At 37.6% G+C, this 21,656-nt stretch overlaps 1 protein-coding gene across 2 annotated transcripts; it reads left to right on the top strand.

Moving 5' to 3' along the window:
• The first annotated feature begins 21 nt into the window (after positions 1-21).
• On the top strand, positions 22-20,721 carry LOC111859806 (androgen receptor-like). 2 transcript variants are annotated; one of them, XM_023842815.2, is made up of 8 exons: positions 22-1,434; positions 11,447-11,598; positions 12,166-12,282; positions 15,169-15,444; positions 17,023-17,167; positions 18,688-18,818; positions 18,911-19,062; positions 19,592-20,721. In XM_023842815.2, exons 1-8 carry the CDS (start codon positions 26-28, stop codon positions 19,748-19,750), a joined length of 2,541 nt encoding a protein of 846 aa, XP_023698583.1. In that variant the 5' UTR covers positions 22-25; the 3' UTR covers positions 19,751-20,721. The 2 variants fall into 2 exon arrangements, with proteins under 2 accessions (XP_023698583.1, XP_023698584.1); XM_023842816.2 differs by lacking the exon at positions 22-1,434 and adding an exon at positions 7,528-7,708.
• Positions 20,722-21,656: the final 935 nt, after the last annotated feature.

The raw sequence follows: 21,656 nt of genomic DNA, 5'->3' as shown, positions 1-21,656 counted from the left end.
TCAGGAATAACGCTGATTTGGGATTATGGAGATCCCAGTCGGGTTAGGAGGAGTTTGTGACTCCCCACGCACTGTTTTCCGCGGACCTTACCCAAGCGTTTTACATAACTTACGAGCTGCGCTTCAGAGTAACAGCGCTGACCCGGAGGACTTTGACTTACATCCCAGGTACAGTTTCTCGCAGGATAAAAAGCCCTGCGAGATCGGACAAACTAATATGCAGTCAGCCCGCAAGGGACACGGATTACATTATGGGACCTCCTGTGATTCTCACGGCGCAGTGACGGAAGAAGACAGGAGTTCTTGCTTTTCTACGGTACCGGACGCCGAAACCAAATCGGGCCATTTTTCCCTGATCCGACTGGATCGCAAAAAGGAGATTACTAAGCTTGAGATGGACGGTGTGGAGACCGTACGCGGTCCCTTCGCCCTCGGTTTGCATAAGGGATCCTCTCTGCCTAAAGCGCCCTGTCATAAAGACATTAAATCGCCCGGTGACACATGCATGGGGGGTATCGGAACCGAGTCCGCCTGCACCACTATCTCGGAGACGGCCAGGGAGTTGTGCAACGCCGTCTCCGTGTCTCTGGGTTTTAACGTGGACCGAAACGAGGGCGATCGGGGAGTGGAACACGCGTCCACTTTCCAGCACGACCAACGCCAGGAGCCCTATTTATTTGAAGTGCCTCCTTACCAGCACGCCGAAGACGGGACAAGTACCCCGCTAAATTATAAATGCTTCATTACTCACCAAGAAACAACGTTAAGCGACAGCGATAAGCATGGCGAAATGTTTAAGGCGACCGATTTAAGCGAGTTGCCCTGCGAAGCGATGCCTTTGCAAAACGTAAGGGGAAGCCGCTCCAGATGGGAAGAGCAGCCCGGGATGCTTTCGGAGATCAAATTCTCAACTTGCAGAAACACGGATACTTTCTTTCTGAATTGCTCTAATATGCACAGGGCATGCCTCGACGCCCAGGTGCTGCCAACAAACACGGCAAACTATAATCAAAACGATGCTCTGCTGGTTGTACCCAACAGCCGCGCAACTATCGTCGCGCATACATCTCCTAGTCTCGCGAACGAACTCGAGCAGAACCTGGACAACAGTCGCGCCGATAATCTGTCCCACAACATCAAGATGACAGCAAAGCAAATAAATAAGACACCTCCGGGGCCTTGGGATCTCCAAAACACGAGTAACGAGATCTACGACGCCCCGAAGGGCCAGCCTAGACCCGCCGCGTACCAGTATGGTACCAGATCCTGTAATTCATTTGTTTGCAATCCGTACGAGCACTGGAAAGGGGATGCTGCGCGGAAAAGGTCCGCTTATGAGCCCTGGTACCCCGGCGGGATGTTCGGCTGGACTCCCTACTCCGGCTCCCATTGCTTGAAAAACGACAGGCTAGACGGACCTTATCCAGACTTCAGGTAATCACCCATTAATCTCCTTTTGGATTATCTAAGATGAATGTAAACTTTTGCTAAAGTAGCCTACCTATACTGCACAAATTAACATACAAAATAAAAGGAAAAATTGCAGTGGAAAAAGCCGAATACAAAATACGCAATCAATATAATTTAATGTCCCGCATCTTTAAATTAACGCGCTTTTAAATTGTTAAATGAAAATATACAGTTTTTTTCAATAGATTAAACTTTATTCAAAGTTGCACTTATTTTATGTCTATAATGTAGGTATCTCACGAATTCCATTTCGTTGATTTTTTCAATCGGTACATAAAATGAAGTAGCAGCGCAGCCTGTGCGCTTTAGATGTCAATTAAAATTCAGAAGTTGTTCAAATGTGGTTTGAATTATGCTCTTAAATTAATAACTCAGAATTAGCATTAATTGAGACATGTATAAATAGCAAAACAAAAACATCGTCCTGTATTTAGTTCTGCCGTTATTTGTCATATTAGTGATAATTCATACACCATCAGCTTGTTTTAATTTGTCTATATAAGTATTTCTGTATCTTAATATATGTTTGCATTTTGTACAAGTGGAGGGTTAAGAAAGTAATTTAGAATAAGTTTGCGCTTTTACTTTTTCGTTTTGTATGCAGATTTATTTAAATGCCAGAGTTTAAAAAGTAACATTTTTAAAAGTATTATAGTATAACATATTTAGGCTACTTTAAAATAATATAGGCCTATACACGCCACAGGTAATAATTAATTTACTTATTTTTTATGGCGTTATAAATGGTGGGTAGTATCAGACCTTTAATAATAGATCTTAAAATTTAGTGACTAAAAAATGCATACATTTACCATATAACATCCTGTGATTACTATGTAGAGGCTCGCGTCTTTACTACAAAACAGCAATGTACTTGTTTCATTCAGAAAGTGTTTTTAAAAGTTTTTTTTTCTTTTCACAATACCGTGATCTGTGAAGGTGAATGTTAGTACGCATTGGATACGCTTACATTTACGGACATCAGAGGGTTTAAAAATAAATAATACCCGTTTAAAATATATTTATCCTTGCATGTAGACACCTAATATTTGCATCTTGCACTCGTAATATGTCTTATATTAATAATCTTACATGACTTTAATAAATATTCATATGAGCAGGTCGATCTGAATCAATAAGAATGGATTAGAAGATAAAATACCTATTTCGGGTAGTTCCAAGGTTGAGAATATTAAAGCTTTCTTATTGTGTGCTATTAAAATTGTGGCGATCAGAGATTAAAATAGATAAGTAAACATCTGCTTTACTAATATTGCCTATCAGAATGTGTATAGATTAGATAAGAAGGCCTGTATAAGATCTTAAGCGTTCAGTTCCAGAGCAACATATTCATTCTTAGGCAGAAATGAACATGTATTTATAATCAAATAATTATTTCAAATACTAATGGTTCTTATATGATTTGAGTTTACTTTTAGCAGCAACAATATAGAAACTTTACCAGTGTTTTTTTTTTTTCTTTGCATTTCCATCTGAGGTCAGGTACCTCCTGAATAAATTTTCCAAAGTTTGCTGGCTTATTTACAGTCTTAGTTGGAATAAACCCAGAGAGTGTTCTAGTAATATAATTTCAACTGCTTCATGTTTTAGTTGGAATTGTTCTATTACGAGGCTGTGAATTTCCAGTTCCTTGTGATTTAATGGGTTATAACATAGATTTTTTTTTTAATAAATTGAATGATGAAGGATTCCTTCATTATTTCTTCCCTGTTGTATCTTGGTATTGACACTGATCTTAAGAATGACATTTGAATCAACTGCTTCGAGTGCAGAGCATGAAACTGATTTGGTGCCATTACTTGTCTATTGATTGCTCCTTGAGTGTCATATGATTGAAACAGCTAACTGATGATTGATCGCAGTTCTGAACTTCTTTAATATCTCATTAGCCCAACCCGTTTAACTGGCCTAAGAAGTGCCATATGTGTTGCATCTATTCTTGAAAATCCAGGTGAGGTTAGACGCTTTTCTATGGACTTAAGATACAAAAGACCTGATAGTATTAACTTGTTTTCTACACTCAGCATTATGTCCAGAGAATAGTCACCCTGTAACCTGTGTTGTAAGTGGTATTATTAAAAATCACCTGTGCTTGTGATTCAATCTCTTTTTAAATCCACTGCTCGTAAAAGCAACAGAATAAAAAATGCTTGTATGAAATATATTTTGCAGTTGCAATTATGCAAAAAGTTCCACAAGTGACCTGAACTGAGCCTGCTTAATAAAAATTTTTTGCTTAAGTCTCTTCCCCAGGCCATACCCAGACACGGCTTGTAGTGCAAGTTATGTGTATTATAAGAAGTTCCGTTTGGCCGTGTTGTATTGCTATGTTAATCTAGATTAAAATTTAAGTGAATCATTTCCAGTTTCATTTAAGTCTGCCAAATGGATGGGTAAGTTTGATGCGATATCCAGACAATGGAAATGTATCTTTTTCTCAGTACAGTAGACATTATTTGTAATATTGCTGGTTTTTATATCAGTTTTGCGGTACTTGCCATTGCTTATATTATGGTCTATGCTCTTTATGTGTTTGCGTTATATTATGCAGTCGTGTGTTTCACTTCCAGGTTGATTAATTTATGTTCTGACACCAAGCTTCAGGTCTGATTTATTTGCCTGTGTGAATTTTACTACTCTAATCACGGCTCATATGAGCAATGGCTGTACGGAGGGTCAATTCGCACGGTTCTTTGTTACATTTAGTGCTAAGAGAAACAGGTATTAGATTCATTTGCTGATACACCCGATTGCTGAAAATGTGACTCAGCCGGTGTTGTTGTTTTTGGGCATGTGATCATTAATGGCCATGGAATAGGCAAACAAACGTAGGTAAACACCCAACTGCCACACCAACAAGTAACCACAGGACAAACGACGACCTGCCTACATTCACTCTCAATGGGAAGATTATTTATTCAGTAACTTGAGACAGACATATGATATTTCATTTTTGACATTGTCAGATTGGAAGAATATGTACAGCAGTAATATGTCTAAGAATTACATACTGAACTGTAGCATTTGGCCACAGATTAAACATTTAATTAGAGAGATTGTGTTTAATTAAACGATTAATTTCTTAAATTTTGTGCAAATATGCATCTCATTGCTGTATACTACTAAAGAAAATGTTTGTATTTGTTGTTCTATGTAATTTTGCTAATTCGGTCATGTGCCTGAGTTTCAGTTTGTGTTTTGAATAGTGTTACTGCTGCTTCAGAATAGTTTTAAGACTAATTTTCTGATGAAAATTTAAAACTGGCATGATGTCTGATTTTCTAATAGTAATTTTTCATGACTTTAATTAAAATACAGATGCAGGTATCTATTACATACAATGGACGTATCAAGATTTTCTGTCTTGAAAGGCACAATTTTTTGAAAACATCCATATTATTTTTAGTTTGAATAGTTATTAGGCATATTATTTTGCAGTCAACAATTTTTACATGCGTATGTAACTATTGACTAATGACAGGTTTAATATTCTTTCAGTAATGTTTGTCTTTCACCCGCTTCTGATTATTGTATATGCTTTTTTATGTAGCAGTATTTTTTAAAAAGGAGTCACATAACCATTTTGTTAAAGCATTTAAACTAACTTGGGGGCCCTAGAGCTCTGCAAAACCTATTCAAACATTTGGAATAAGATACTTCACAAATAAAATATTCAGCAGCTCGTGTAACGAGGAGCAGTGTCTTATATCACCTTCACGCGTCACTTAAATATATTTATTTTCTGCTTTTCTGTTACCTGGCCTTCATTTACCACCCCCTACCTACAAATAATAAAATTTTGATAAATTGTACAATTGTAGTAACTCAGTAAAGTTGTTATTTAGACAAATTGCTGCAATTATATGTACAGTATTCTTTCCGGTTTGGGTCAGTACAGTTATGAAGAATATAATGAATTCTTATCAGACCGTAGGCCACGTTATCGAGTTAGAGGACTTCTTCCTTAGTAGTATCCCTGCTGTTAGTACTAAACAGCCTCTACAGCATGGTTGACAGTATTTACTGATTTAGTGTCTTTTGCCTTGAAGCTAGTACAAATGAGCAGCATAAAACCCAGCTCTGTGCTATAATTGCTCTTGTGATTAGTATTTGGTTTGGTATGTAGTGGCTTAATACTTGCCATAATACATCAATTTTAATTCAGTCAACAATTTCAAAGCATATTGCAGCATGGCAGGAGGTAGGCGGTCAAATAAGGAATTTCAGATACATAGAAACAGACACTTACATCATGTAGTTATATCCCTTTTAGTGCCAACATTTTTTTTCTACTGTTTGTGTCTGATTAATGTAAGAGACTATTTCATATTTATATGGTAATTGGAGGTGGCAGTTTGCAGGTTTGTCTTGATTGTTTTTATTATTGCGTTTTTCTCGGATTCGAAGCACACCTTCCGTTCGAGAGTCGTACACATAGCGGCCCTCCCAGAAACGTATGGTTTTAATACATTCTTATATAATAACGTTTTACATTTTAAATATGATGGAAATATCGTGTGTGTTTGCATGTATGAGCACTGCAATATTCTGGAAGCCCATTTAGGGGAAACTCTGTCTTTCACCGTACCTGGTAAATTATAATTAATAATTGTTTTGCAAATAAGACATGGTATGTGATAAGTTTGGAGTGAGAGAAATATCAAATATCATGTGAAACTTTAGATGCGCAACTCTAGCACTCTACATGTGAGCTGTAAGCCCCGATGTCATATAAAAGTATTAACTACGTTAAGAGAATTAAATGTTTTTTGCTAACAGCGTGGATCTTTATTATGATAATTATTTATGGTAATGGTAATGGTATTTATTTCCTGTTCTGGTACCTTTTTACAGCATGATTTATGTTGTGAAGTGACATTGAATTGTCTTACAAAAATATTTCGTTTTATAATTTTTTTAGCTACTTTTAAAATATTATTTAGTGAACACTTCAGTGGAAGTTTGGGTTGTTTCAGAGAAGCAACACTGCACGTTGTTACGCCCATATTATTATTATTATTATTATTATTATTATTATTGTCAATAACAATGACTAATAATAATAATAGGCATTGTACACCAGAATTTGATGTGCATTTGAAATTAGTTGTTGTTGGTAAAGATGATTTTTCTGTGTGTGTGTGTGCGTAACAAAATCTTAAGCTACTTCTGAGACTGAACAAGTAATGTGAATTACATGAGATAGTATCACATAAAATATAAACAGATATTTCACAATATTCAGTTAAAATCTGCACATCTGTACAGCCCGATTCCTGCCCTGGATATTAGAGAAGTTTCCCGCCATCATTTTCGATGGATTTTAGCGTCTCTTAAGATGGTGGATTCAGCGACACCCAGCTGTTAATTCCAAGTGTAGTACCTTAGTCAACAACATTTCTATTTATGACACACATGTCTTTCCGGCTCGCCATTATGCATGTTTTCTGTGTGGGTCATTAAAAGTGAGCGAGTGTTTTACAAGGCATCATAAGCTATACTGCGTCATTAAAACAGACATAGATCGCTTATTAAATACCCTTTACCCTGATGTTATTTTTTATGCATTTACCATTTGCACATGTAATATGTGTCAGCCATGTAATAGTTTTGGTGTTTTTTTTTTTTGTTTGTTTCTTTTTGTGCTGAAGTTGCTAAGTTGCTAAAGTTACATAGCAGAAAGAACATTGATAGCTCTACCGACGACATGTGAGTGTTCTTACCAGCTTAACATCCTGTATATTCTATCTATAAATTCTACAAGAGGCAAATTACTCATTTTAGGGAAGGCTGACTCTAAATTGGGGAACAAAGTCATGGCAGTTAGTTAGTTAGAGTTGTGGAATTAAAGAGGTTCATAATGTACCTTGGTAAACTATAGCCTGAGAAGTCATGTTTCAGCTCTCCCCCCACAAAGGTGCCCCCTTGTGTGACGCTCTTTCTTGGCATCGGTATCCCTGACGTTTTTTTTTTTTTCCTTTGACGATGACAGTAAACAGTGTGACTTCCATTTTTAATTTTTTTTTTTAAACGCTTTGGCATTTCGTTTCTGCAGTGGGGTGCAAGGCGCTTTAACGGTACCGGGTGGGAGAAGCCTTCACAGCTGGCACACGCCATTTTGTGCAGCGTATGCAGATTATAAGGCGACCATCAACTAGAACAGGGTGGGGGGGGGGGGGGTTGACTTATGGATGTCATGTAGCGTTGTGTTCAGAAGGTGAGTTTCACTTTATTGATTCTTCGGTGTGTGAGTAACAGGGGGCATAAAGAGCCATTAAGGTTATGGTGGAAATAAATGTTATTGACTAATCACGAAGATACGAAGACTTAATTTACAGTTTGTCTGAAGGGTCTTCTATTTAAAGTTCAAGGACGTAAACATTGATGAAGGTTATTTTACTTCACACAAGTGTTAAGTAGGTTATTTTACTTCACACAAGTGTTAAGTAGGTTATTTTACTTTCACAAGTGTTAAGTAGGTTATTTTACTTCACACAAGTGTTAAGTAGGTTATTTACTTAATACAAGTGAAATAAGTGCTGTAGTTGATTTTTATCTCATGAAAAGAATGTGCTTCTGTTGTACCTGGCTTACCTGTAATAAGTTAAAACTAGCGGGATATAAGCCCATGTTAATTATTTTAAAATAATTTATATATATATATATATATATATATATATATGTTTTCAAATAATGTTGCACTTTTATTCATAATAGTGTGTTAAGAATTTAAAAATAGAATATATATAAATATATATATATACAGACACACACACACAAACAAAATTAAAATATATATATTTTCCAAATAATGTTGCACTCTTGTCTAGCAGCTTGGTCCCATCATTGCCCGCAGATTTCTTGAAGGCAGATCATTTCCTTTCATGCTAAGCGTTGCATGGCACCACATAGGAGACCCTGTGCCAAATATCAGGCAGACTCATCTCTTACTGCTGGCAAACAGTAACTGGCAGGAACCAGACAGCTTTGTGGGAGGAGCTTATGAGGCAGCCACAGAGTTGCCGTAAACCTCATAAAACCGTGGCAGATCGATGGAAGTTATGTCGCTCTGCGGGAGAAATCCTACTCGCCAGGGGCAGGTGATATAAATCAAACTCAAACCGGAGTCTGAGATAAGAATGTTGCTTCAGTAGAGTCATTCAACGGCCATAGAAGCTCCAAACCTAAAATTTTAAAGTGCTACACTTATTTTAGAGATGGACAAACATCATTACAGAGTTTTCACCCTTCTTTCTTTTTTCCTGAAGTTATCTAACAACAAAACAATTCAGGGCCGTTTAAGAAGACGACTTGGCGGAATGACAGGTTAATTGTAGTGAGATGCAAATGTTTTTCTCTGATCACAGAGGAAACTCAAGTAACACTGCTGGAAGCAATACAGTTGGATGAAATTCTCCATTTGTCTTTCATAGACTATCGCCCCATCTACCAAGAGACAAAGACGCTCTCATTATATTTGCCGTTATTGTTATTTTATTATTTAGCTTCCTTTACAAATCATGCTGTAAATGTTTTGGTCTTCTCAGAGCTGAATGGTGCCAGAACATATGCTATTCTTTATCGTCCATACACAATGCCCTTCGTGTTATTATCTGGGTTAATAAATGATCCATAAAAAGCAGTTTGAGCAGAACTGAAGGGGTGAACAAGTGTTTCATGGGAAAAATAAGGCTCTGAAAAAAATGGGTAGTACTTAGGGACTGGGACTTAACAGCCTGAATATTTTTTCAACACAGCCAATCGGGTAGTTATGTTTCAGTTATGTTACAGGTGACCCATGACTCTAGGGGGAGCTGGTCAGCAGCACAGAATTTCGCTATTACGTTTTATCATTGCTGATGCCGCTAACTGCCATATAGCGCATACAGAATATCCAACTGTTAGGTTGACTACGACAAGAAAAGTAATGAGAATAAAAAGCATCCTCTTCATTCAGTGCGTTTGCGTGATTCAAGTGGCATGCTAATTTTCTGCTGTATCATCTCAGCGGTAAACCGCCCAGTAACTATGGAGACGACAATTAAGATATTTTGTTTCTTCGGTAATTAAATAAGGATTTGATCATGACGCATTTAGCTAGGCATGCCTTTACTGGCTGCATAATATACATAAAAATCTAAATGTAAAAATATAAAAAGACCATTGTGCAAAAAGACATCAGCATATGAAACATAATTCAGAATTAATTATATGCAGTTTAACCATCTGTAATTAATTATGCATGCAAATAATTAATTTAAATAAAAGTGGTACCAGAACTAGAGGAAATTGGTATTTTAATCAGTGGTATAACTATATATTGACCATCCCTAATGTGTTATTATTAAGTGGTTTTATTGGGTCTAACCACCCACCAAACCCATGATCTGAGAGCGAAATATTATGCTGCTCCGTGCAGGAATCATTTTGTAGGAATCACAGAGCAGCCAGTCAACTGAGCAGAATAGTGGTTATTATCTGAAATTACAGTGGTGTGGACTGCTTTTGCATCCCTGTCTCCACAGTCTAGTCAACTAGGTTCACTCTAAATTTCAACAGTGGTTAAAATATCACCCATTCTTGGAGGTTATTATTTGCATGGAAGACATTGTGCCAGCCAACTTCTTCCATGTGACTGTTGTTATCTTCAGTTGATGCCTTGAATTTAAATGGGATGGCAATGGCTATACTTTGAGTCTTATTATAAAAAAGCCCTATCCCCATTTCACTTATATGATACATTATTGGCATTTTATCATTTAAAAAAATGAACCTGATGGTGTTCTAGATAAGTTGCATTGCACTCCTTCTAGATATAGATAAGTTGGGTGACGCTGTGAATAATCAGTTACTTTCAGTGGTTGTCAGTTAAGATAAATCTTCAGCATTTGAACATGGCAAATTTACTTCTGTAACACAGCGTCACAATTTTTTTAAACTGTGAATACAAGCTTGACTAGCAAGAAGTATCAGCTTAGTACAGCTAGTTTAACTTCAAGTGATTGTATCTTACAAGCGTGTTTTTATTTATTTTTTATGATTGCACAGTGACAAAACACATTGCGACACCATGATCTTCTTTATTTTTTATTTAGAAATTGAATTCAGTTTCCACTTCGATAGCTTTAGCAGACACACTACTTTAATGCCCGTATTTATTTCATCGGTCGCTACGGTGATTACCATGGTATCAATGTCATGTGAATATGCCTTGAACTATATCTGTCCTGTCTGCTAATATATGACGTACGTCACACCATAAAGGACTTAAGGGAAGGAGTGAAACCCGATTACATAACTGTGACGAGTATTGCGGTTTAATTTACTCGTACACTTTAAATGTGATTTTTCCCTTCTCCCTTAGACATTTATTAACTAAAAAAATAAGTTATTAAAATGTGGCTAAGTGTTCTGTTAAAGTGTTAGTCATTTACAAATAAAATGCGGAGAATGTCTTTTTTCATTGATGTGTCACTTGTCTTTTTTAATAGGTGTTTGCGCTGGCTGATGTCTGGTGACGAGAAGTAATTATATAATCATTATAATTAGCTTCATAATGCGCAATATTGCTCTCTTCGTCTTTAACGACGTTGTTGTTTGAACGAGGATGCACTTATTACAGTCATTCTGCTCAGAACTGAATATTATAGTTTTGTACACTGACGAATTTTATGATCAATTAATCATATTTATATTTAATTCCACTGCAATTAAAAGCTGAAATGTTTGTTTTTTAATTAGAAACTTTTAAAATGAGTCCATGATTTTATTATTCAGTTATTTGCACAGAATAGCTACATATGATGGTCCATGAAGATAACATTTTGGTCGTGTCACCTGTGGATTTCATACTTTGCCGAACGACTGAGCGAGCAAAGCTCTTCATCAGTCGTGATTCAGAAGCATAATCCCGCCCCCTCCCCACGCCCGCGCTTAGCCCTGAGTGTTCCGGCAGGTTCGAGGACGGCCGAGATAGCGTGTTCCCCCTGGAGTTCTTCATCCCGCCCCAGAGGACCTGTCTGATCTGCGGGGACGAGGCTTCGGGCTGTCACTACGGAGCGCTCACATGCGGCAGCTGCAAAGTCTTCTTCAAGAGAGCCGCCGAAGGTCAGTCAGCAGAACAGGGCATGAATTCACAAGGCGTTTTTTTTCCTCTTTTCTTTTTTTTGTTCTACCCAGATTTATCGAGGAGTGCCTTACACTATGCTGTAGTGCATACGCCATTTTTCTATGCCATCACTTTGGTTACCTGTAGGCCATCATTTCTGACACCTAACTCAGATTTATTACTAGTTTTCTTCTTCTTCTTCTTCCTCTTCTTCTTCTTCTTCTTCTTCTCATTATTATTATTATTATTATTATTATTATAAGTAGTAGTAGCAGTAGTAGTATTATTATTATAGTACTTTTCACATTGCTTTTCAATGTACAGTATTATCGTTGTCATTATTATTATTTATTATTATTATTATTATTCTTATTAATATTATTATTATTATTCATAGGAGTAGTAGTAGTGCTATTAGGCTCTATAGTAAATTTCTAGCCTCAGCCAAAGCGTGTCTAGCTGTGGATGCGACGTGTTGTTCAGCAGCCTGTGAAGTGGTACTCCAGGACGTGATGAAGCAGAGTGCTGTGTTCTCTTGTCTGTCGAACTTTGGCTTGTGTTAATAGGGAAGCAGAGGTACCTTTGTGCCAGCAGAAATGATTGTACCATTGATAAGCTCAGAAGGAAGAACTGCCCATCCTGCCGGCTGAAGAGGTGCTTTGAAGCTGGAATGACTCTCGGAGGTATATTTTTTTGTCATCTTTAGCTTGTTAAAATTATTTTGTAATTTATCACTGGAAAGAGTGTAGGTTCTTCAAATGTGGTGGTACGTATTTTTACTATGAATGATTTTCCATTTTTTAGTGCTTTCAAATATCACAGTCAGATCATTTTTTGTGTTCTCCCTGGTTTGTCGCCAGGAACTATTATATAAAGGAAAATCAATCATTGTTTTCAATCCACTACTGAGTTTTAGTGTTAAAAACACTTTAAGGGGTTAGGTATTTAAACTCCTCTGTAGCACTGTCATACTGAGGTGTTGTTTTAATGCACCACTAGTCAGTTCTACCAGTGTCTTTCTCAATTCCCTGTAAATAATCAACATCATTTTACATAATTTTTTGTCAGTCATTAAATCCTTTTTTGTACTTATAATATTGAATTTTTTGCTTTTAAAGTATGTCAGTTTCAAAAATAAATTTACATACTCTTCCATACAAAATTCTTCCCAGACACCATTCACTCTCCTTTACAATTTCCCCAGACCTGTATCACATTAGGTCCCAGGATGGATATGCAACAGAACAATTTTAGTCCCGGGCTCAATTTTCATGTTCTTCAACTTCATCCTGCTGACTGTGAAAATTGTGCCATTCCGCAAATAGGTGAAAAATGAAAGTGTATTAAAGTGGAACATGAATTAAGGCGTCCAAAATGCTTGTAATTTACCCTTGGTCGTAGACAGACAGAAGGGGAAAATGTGGCGTAATGCGCAGATTGTCCCTGACAGGAATCCTTACCGCCATAAAGCTGTAGGGGGAAACGGTAGTGGAACAGTGTGTCCTTGTAGAGGTGAACTATGCTCTTTTGATCATGTCATTGGCTGAATTTTTCAATAGATGATTCATGTATAGAAAGTATTAAGATGCACTTCAGCTCAATTATCAAGACATTTCTGCTTAAAATTAGTTTCAGAGGTGACCTTTTGCATCCTCAAGCATTGCACTTTGTTTAATTTTGTTAAAAGGAAAAATATTTTTTGATTTATACTTATCAACATTTTTAAATATCACACTGGCCTTATTGTTCAGGATTGTTAATGTTTGCTGTGCTAAAAGCTGATCGTAAAAAAAAAGCCTTAATTCACTTTATTATATAAATCCTGATTAAAATAGCTTGCAGAGATGAGGAGTGCAGATTCCCCAGCGAGCTTTTGTTTTATATGCAAAGACGTACTTCTTAAATAAAAGGCATGGTTACCTCAGAAATGCACTGCTTTTAATGGTTCTAAATTAACTTTCCATTTTAATATCTTAGAAATAAAGCCTGAAAATTAGGAGTTCAGTAGCTTTTAAAGTTTTCCCACTTATCAAAGTCCCCCCCCCCCCCGCAAAGTTCTGGATTTTCACCTCATTACTTACAGCCGCCCTCATTTTCTTACGCACCTTAAGCTGCGTTTTAAATCAGTATGAATGATTGCCAATGACAGGGAGTGAAAAAACGCGCTAAGGTGGAAATAGGAAAGTCACGGCTGTGGTGATGCTTAACTCTTTATGTGAGTGTTATGTGTTACGAGCTGCCGCCACAAGATATATATGTATATATATACACACACACACACACACACACACAGGTGTGTAATTATATCTTTGTGGGGACTCTCCATTATATGGGGAAAACTCTAATCCCAACATGACGACCTTAACCCCTACCCAGCCCTAACCTTAACCATAAGTAACCAAACAAAATACAAGTCTTTTGCCGTTTTTAGATTTTTGATTGCATTCGAAGATATTTGTGGGGGCCTGAAAAATGTTCCGCACAACATCAAAATAACAGGTTTTTATCACATTTGTTCCCCACAATGTAATATAAACCTAATCCGCACACACACACACACACACACCTTTGGTTGTGGGTGACAGTTAATGCATCTAGTGGTAAATTTAATGTGTGTCGTGCTCCACAGCAAGTATGAAATCAATACATCTTAAAAATTTTAATTCCTGGGAAAGGCTGATTTTGGGTTTTGGAGGAAATTGAGTCCTGTCTGGCATCAGATACTGCTGCTTATGCCTACAGTTATTAAATTAACACAGTTTGTGTTTGGGGGAAAATAGCTACACATGCAGCACTGTCCCAAGCCAATGCTAGGCATTTTTATGAATGATAAATTAACTGTATGCAAACGTGAAAGCATTTTGTTAATGCGGGTAACACATCCATTGCTTAGTCTGGATAAAAATTCATCTGAATTTTTTTTTTGTGAGTACTCTTAATTACAGCAAACTGGCTGGCTAGAATAAAATAATGGTTACCTCTACCATTAATGCAGAGAAGCACCCTTATGTTCCTGGAAAAAGCTATTAACCATGATTTTATTACTGTCATCCAGGGCTGGCTTCAGAGTTTGCGGTATTTCTTTGTAGTGCTTTTAATGGCTCGACAACTTCGCATCCACGAAATTCCTCAGGGAGGCACTAAAAATGAAAACAAACATTACTGCAAAGTTGGTTGCTAAGATCATTAAAGCATTGACAGTATTAGTTACATACCAAAAAATTGTACAATTAAGAATTCTTAAGGTAAACGGGAATAAATTGATCAGATTTGTTTTATTAATTTTTTAAATATATCATTTATGTGAAAAATAATTATTTTACTTAGTAAAACATGAATACTAAAAAATGAATATTTCATGAGAGAATAACATAATTGCAGAGTTAGAATTTATAATTTGTGTAGAGTAACTGCAACAGAAAATCGCAAGTGAAAATGTGTTTCTCATTTTGTCTGTAAAGTGCTATTTCTCCCAACATGAAGCTTTATAGATTTGTACTATTCCTATGTCTTAGTTACATTTGTTCTCTTTCATTATGGTGGCTCTGCGTACTTTAAATGGATCGAAGCTCGCAAGCTGAAGAAGATTGGGCAGCTGACATCTCCAGATGATCCTCAAAGTCAGGGCTTGGCTGATGCCGTTCCCTATGTCTCTCCCAAGTCTGCCCTCAACTTCCACTCCGAGCAGATGTTTATTAACATCCTTCAGAACATCGAGCCAGGCGTGGTGAACGCCGGACACGATCATGGCCAGCCGGACTCTGCGGCCTCTCTCCTTTCCAGCCTCAATGAACTGGGGGAGAGACAGCTTGTCAAAGTTGTTAAATGGGTCAAGGGGATGCCAGGTAGGATGGCTAATACACTATAGCAGTGTTTCCCAGCCCGGTCCTCGGGGACCAGCAGACGATCTACGTTTTTGCTCCGGGAGCTGGGAGGGAGCAAAAATGTGGCTCATGGGAGTTTTACTTACCAAGCAACTAGTGGAGGTAGAACCAAGACATCTGATTGGTTGGTCCCACCTCTTCTAGTTCCTTGGAACCACCTCCTCTACAATCTGATTGGTTATCTCTCTGAACCAATCATTTTTCATTCTGCCCTTTCATTCACACCTCCAGTTAGCCTACCTACATGAACAGTTGGAGAACTTAAATGGGGCATATCCAAAGACCATTACCAGTATAATGCAGGATTAAAAATATCTGGTAACAGTACTTCATGTGCTTGCAATTGCAGTTGCAATAAGGTAGCCCTATGGCTGTTCCTCAGTGCAGTTTTTAATCACCAGCTATTCACTGATCTAAAATACTGCCTGTAACCTCATATCTTCTCCGAGATTGACAAAAAGCTTTGAGCTTGTTTTTCTTCATAATTCACCATGAGAGCACAGTTTCGATGATGCTGCTATTTCATTAGCACTTAGGTAGCTAGCTTTTACAGCTACGTCAAAGTCAAAGTAACTTTATTGTCGACTGAGCTCTATGACGCATGCGTCATTCACCAAGATGAAATATCGTCCCTCATTGGTCATAGTGCAAAAACAAGTAACAAGTAGAATATAAATATGCAAGACGTATAAACACGAGGCATCTATCTAGACATGGACATAAAACAAAAAGCCTTATCAGGTGGGAAGGATTTTGCAAATAGGTATTGAAACCGAGTGAAAAGATGTGCTAAATAAGTATCGATTTTAATGTTACGGAAACTGGTCTCTGCTGGTCACTGATGTCTTGATGATTGAAAACATAGGTCTGTTTTTTCAGTCCCACCAGCGATTCATTTATTTTCATTCGCTGAATATTGTGTTCTTTTCAGCACTCTATTGTCCCTCTCCAAGTGGAAAAACTAAGATTAGGAGGGGGTTTTTAAAATTAATGTCTGCACTTTCCAGACTCATCTTTCAGCTCGGATTAGAACTTAAATGAAGGCAGCAGGCTGTGGCATCTGTCGATTAAAACTCGCCCGCAGCTATGGCACACGGCTGTAATTTCATGTGAACTGCTTTTTGTGGTGGGAATTTGTGTTTCATTGTGTTAAAAACAGGCACTAACGATTTTTCGATCATAAACATTTTGTAGTACTTTCTAAATTGGGAATTGCATTTAGATTTCTTTGTCTTCTAGCAAAAGGATTTTATCATGGGTTTGAGAACACCCTTGGACCATTTATATGTACAGTAACTATTTTAAAGCCATTTTCAAGCCACTGTAGTAATTATTAGTGTACTGTAGTTGTTGTATAACTCCTGCTCCAGTACTGCTCACACTTGTATCTGGGAATTCACTGGACGCTCTAGCTGCATGCATGCCTAGTTCGCTCCTTTCCAGCATGAATGTTTCCAATTTGCTATTTGTCTGACTTGTACATCACTTTGGACAAAAGCGTCCGTTAAATATGTAAATGTAAAATGTGCGATTTTACAGGTTTCCCAAATTTGCATGTGGACGATCAAATGACTGTCATTCAGCACTCCTGGATGGGGGTAATGGTGTTTGCCCTGGGCTGGAGGTCTTACAAGAACGTGAATGCCCGTATGCTGTACTTTGCACCTGACCTTGTATTTAATGAGTAAGTATATTCACTCCGCCGATTTCAGTTCACTTCCAACGTGCTTGAGAGGAATCCAGTGAAAAGTGAATTATACATAAACATAGCAAATGTTAAAGTTAAAGGTAAAGCAGTAAAAATCTGTCAAGAATATTTTTGGGGAAAACAGAAGCTTTAAAAGTTCCAGTCCACCACATTTCCAGTCCGCCTTATTGTACAGCTCCCACTGGTTGTTCTAACTGAGCCAGAATAAGCATGTAGGTGTCTTTAGAACTAAAGTTTTGTGGGGAGAGGAGCTGTTTTGCTCAACTCATTGTCAGGACAGCCAATGATGGTTGGCAGGTCGGCCTATTATGTCACTGCATGTGTCCGACATCAGCCTGGAGGCCTCTCAGCTGACGCTCACTGGCGTGTGCCCTGGATGGAAACGGTACCCAATCACAGGGCACTGGACGGAAATGTAGTAAGTCAGCACTGATACTGACTATAGCAGCCGTATATAGACCCGCTATCTACCACATACAGCAGCACCTGCAGCAGTATTTCAGTTAAGCTGGGTTATAAATAGCTTAGAGTATCCTAGACTGAAATAATAGGCACTCAGTCTAGATCTTAAAACTGTGACGAGGGGGCGTCCCTTACGATGGGGCAGATGGTTCCATAAACTAGGAATCTTCCAGCTGAAGCTTTTCCTGCCAACACTTCTTGTATTTATTTTTATTAGTGCTTTTATTTATTTATTTATTTATATTTCAAAAGCTTTCAAGGTAATCCTTGTTTCTGTTTCAAGCCCCTTAGAGAGTTCCCCCGTCACGGGAACAATCAAGTCACGTTATCGAAGTTAAATACTTTAAGTACAACATTGTTTATTATTGTGCAGTTTTACTTTGTAGTGTCATCCTTGCACTGGACTGATATTCTGTGATGAGTTTCCCAGAGTACCAAGCCAGCAATTTCAACACTGCATATTTCAAATTAATTCACTCTAGACCAGTCTATTCTGTTTAATTTAGGTCAACAGATGTGAATTTTTTATTATTTTTTTTTTCGTTGTAATGCATTGTAAGGGGCAATGGCTGTCTTGTCTCTGTATAAAGCAATGATTGGTACCAGGAGGAGAGGGTAGAGTATACTGAGATCAGCCTTAAAATTAACCAAAGCAAACAATTCATGATATATTATGCTATAATTTTAAGTTTAAAAAGTATTATATATGTAAGTAAATTAATTATATCATATATTATATTTATTTACTTCTAGATTATTTCTAATATGTACATAAATTCTCTAGTCACTGTTTAATTGCATTTAGTCACATTCATTGCGGTAATGAGTCACATTCAGCAGAGTTATTCAGTTTATTGTGGAATGTTATGAGAAAATTTACAGTACATTCATAAGCAGACGGGAGCAGCAGTGAACACATCGCCCTTTTCAGTGCGGTATCAGAGGCAGGTGACCCTGCGTCCGACCCTCTCCCGTTGTCTTCCTCTACTCTGAGCTTTCGTCTAAGCAGCCCTCATCCCTCTCCCTCTGTCCAGCCGGCGAATGCACGTCTCCAGCATGTATGAGCACTGTGTCCGGATGAAGCACCTCGCCCAGGAATTTGACCTGCTTCAGGTCACTCAGGAAGAGTACCTCTGTATGAAGGCCCTCCTACTCTTCAGCATCAGTGAGTACAGAGGCCGTAGTCTCACCCTTAACTTACAGGAGTACATTTACTGGGTATATAGGAAGGCTGAGCATTTCAATAACCCTCTACAGTTCCAGTGGAGGGTCTCAAAAGTCAGAAGTATTTTGACGAACTGCGGATGACGTACATTAATGAGCTGGATCGCCTCGTAAGCTACAGGAACAAGGTCAACTGCTCTGAGAGATTTCTCCAGCTTACCAGACTCATGGATTCCCTTCAACCGGTAAAAATCTGGCCACCACAGCTGCCAGTATCATTTTTTATTTTTTTTTTTTACCAAACAATTTTCCAATCAAGTTCCAGGCTTGGATACATCTTATTTAACCCTTAAGATGCTGCAACAGTAAAACAATAAGCAGATTACAGTCTGTCCCCAGGTTAAGAATGTCTGACTTACGGACAACCCATACTTAGGAACAGACTGCCGTAAAACCTATTATTTTAAAATTTGGGTTTAATACAGTGGTTTGTAATAATGAATGCATGCACTACTTGGTGATGCTTGTGAAAACTGTATGTAGTTACTTTTATTATTATTGTATTATCATTATATATTGAATTATTATTCAATAAATACACCTTTGACTTTAAGACAGACTTAGGTAATGGATCTTTTTCGTAGTCTGGCAACTGCCTGTCTTGAATCGGCACTGAAGCATATAAACAACGGAGTCACCTTGGATGATGAGGATTTGCTAAACTGTCATGAATGTTCATATTAATTTCAGCCCGTTCTTTCTTTGTACATACAGATTGTGAGGAAGCTCCAGCAGTTCACGTTTGACCTCTTTGTGCAGGCTCAGTCGCTCCCATCAAAGGTCACTTTTCCAGAAATGATATCTGAGATCATCTCCGTGCAGGTGCCAAAGATTCTTGCTGGTATGGTCAGGCCAATTCTGTTCCATAAGTAGCCGCTAATGTCAGCCATTTTCCCTGTAGCATTTCTCACATCGTTGTCTGACGTTTTTCCATCAGTTGGTTCCATTAGCCATTAAAATCTGTCACGATTACAGTTGCTTAGCCGATAATCAGGTGTAATCGACATCATTTTCTAAATTAGGGATGGTTTATGACTTAAGGTACTTTTTTAATGTAAAATACCCATGTTTTGCTTTTTATGGTGGTTCTCTTGGGGCGTCCGTCATGTAATTTTTTGGAAGGATAATACTGCGTCCAAGGAAGAGAGACATAAATGAATCATTTTCAGGATTAAGAGATTAATGACAAATATGCAGTTATTAATACATCGATGTTTGTAGTTATGATATGAATGAATGATTTCTACATATTCATCTTGGCTTCTCAGATTACAAAATTCTTTAAAAAGCAAAAAATAAAAAATAAAAAAAATCAGATATAGTCAGATCTAGGTCAATAACTCATACCCTGTATCTATATTGCTGCCAACAAATGCTTATAGGTGTATTCTCCTTATGCATATGCCGGCATATACTCATGCATGCATAAATACACATACTACATGCAGCTTCCCAAATTCTTTTTGAAATTTAAATGTATTTGTCAAGAATATCAACTAAGAACAAATAAATGTATAAACTCATTCATTTATAAATTGTCATGATGCTTGTCAGAATCACACACAGCACAAGTAAATAGCTAATTCATGGTATATTTGTGAACAATATCGTTTGGCAAGTCATTGTTTCATTTGTACAATGTGATGTTTACAAAAGATGTGAAATGTAATGCCCCTCTCAACAAACGCTAAAGGAATAAGCTTGTTTTGTTAACTTTTTATTATTGTTATTCTTTTTTTATATTGCAATTCTCATCTTGTAAAGCTGCCATTGTTTGTGATTACTGGCTTGTGCAGTGATTCTCAAAGAAACGGGTCTCCGGTATTAAACTGTTTGTGACTCTTCATACTTTCACTTGTCGTCTGATGCGTAGCAGTTGCACACATTGGCGCTTCTCAGCCCCGGACTTTTAGTAGCCATGTGCATACAGAGCTTGGTTCCAGTTGGACTTTAATTTGGATGTGAATAAGCTGTTGATTGAGTTGTGATTTTGACATCAATGGAAAGTTTGGGAGGGATCCGTTTTGATCCATATCGCCGAATGAAATTAAATTTCTTAACTCGGCCTTTAAAATAATGATTCAGTTCCAAGTGCAATTAACACAATTATTAAATTCTAAGATATAATTACTTAGATGGCTCTGGAACAATTAAACACACCAGAAGATTATTCAAGTATCGTTAAAATGAACCAAAACAAGTAATGGTAACACTTTCAAGATTTTTTTATGTAAATATGTTTCACAGACTTCACAGACTGTAAATCTCATTAATTACACAGGCGTGACAACAAAACAGGGGTCCTTTGGTCTTAATTTAAGAAGATATGTGTTGTTTTTTTTTTTTCACTCTTATTCCTTGGACTGTTCACCTCACTTATGTTTTTTTTTTTCTTCAATCTGTCGTCAGTAGCTGTTCCAATCACGGCTGCAGTGATTTAGGGCTTATGCTGGAAAGCATAGGGATTGAGTATAGGACCGAGGATACCTTGGGGAGTATGGCAGTCTGCAGCCGCCGGTGCCGTTTTAGAGGAATTCACCTGATCTGCATGTATCCGGGCTGTGGGTGGAAAGTCACAGAATCACTGATGGGTTCGGCAAACTCCACGGGCTCGGGCCGGAACTGGCATCCAGTGTGCAGTGTGGAAGTATGAGAAAGCGAAAATTTCACCGTCACCATGCTGTGGTAACAGATGCTGCATCTATTAAAGGCGATTGAAAGGCCTTTGAAAAATATTTTAAGGGATAATTATCCCGATAAAAGTAAAAGAATTAATATT

The sequence above is a fragment of the Paramormyrops kingsleyae genome, chromosome 10 (genome assembly GCF_048594095.1).
Source record: "Paramormyrops kingsleyae isolate MSU_618 chromosome 10, PKINGS_0.4, whole genome shotgun sequence".
In the NCBI taxonomy this organism is placed as follows: domain Eukaryota; kingdom Metazoa; phylum Chordata; class Actinopteri; order Osteoglossiformes; family Mormyridae; genus Paramormyrops; species Paramormyrops kingsleyae.
This window is presented reverse-complemented; position numbering and strand designations above follow the sequence as displayed.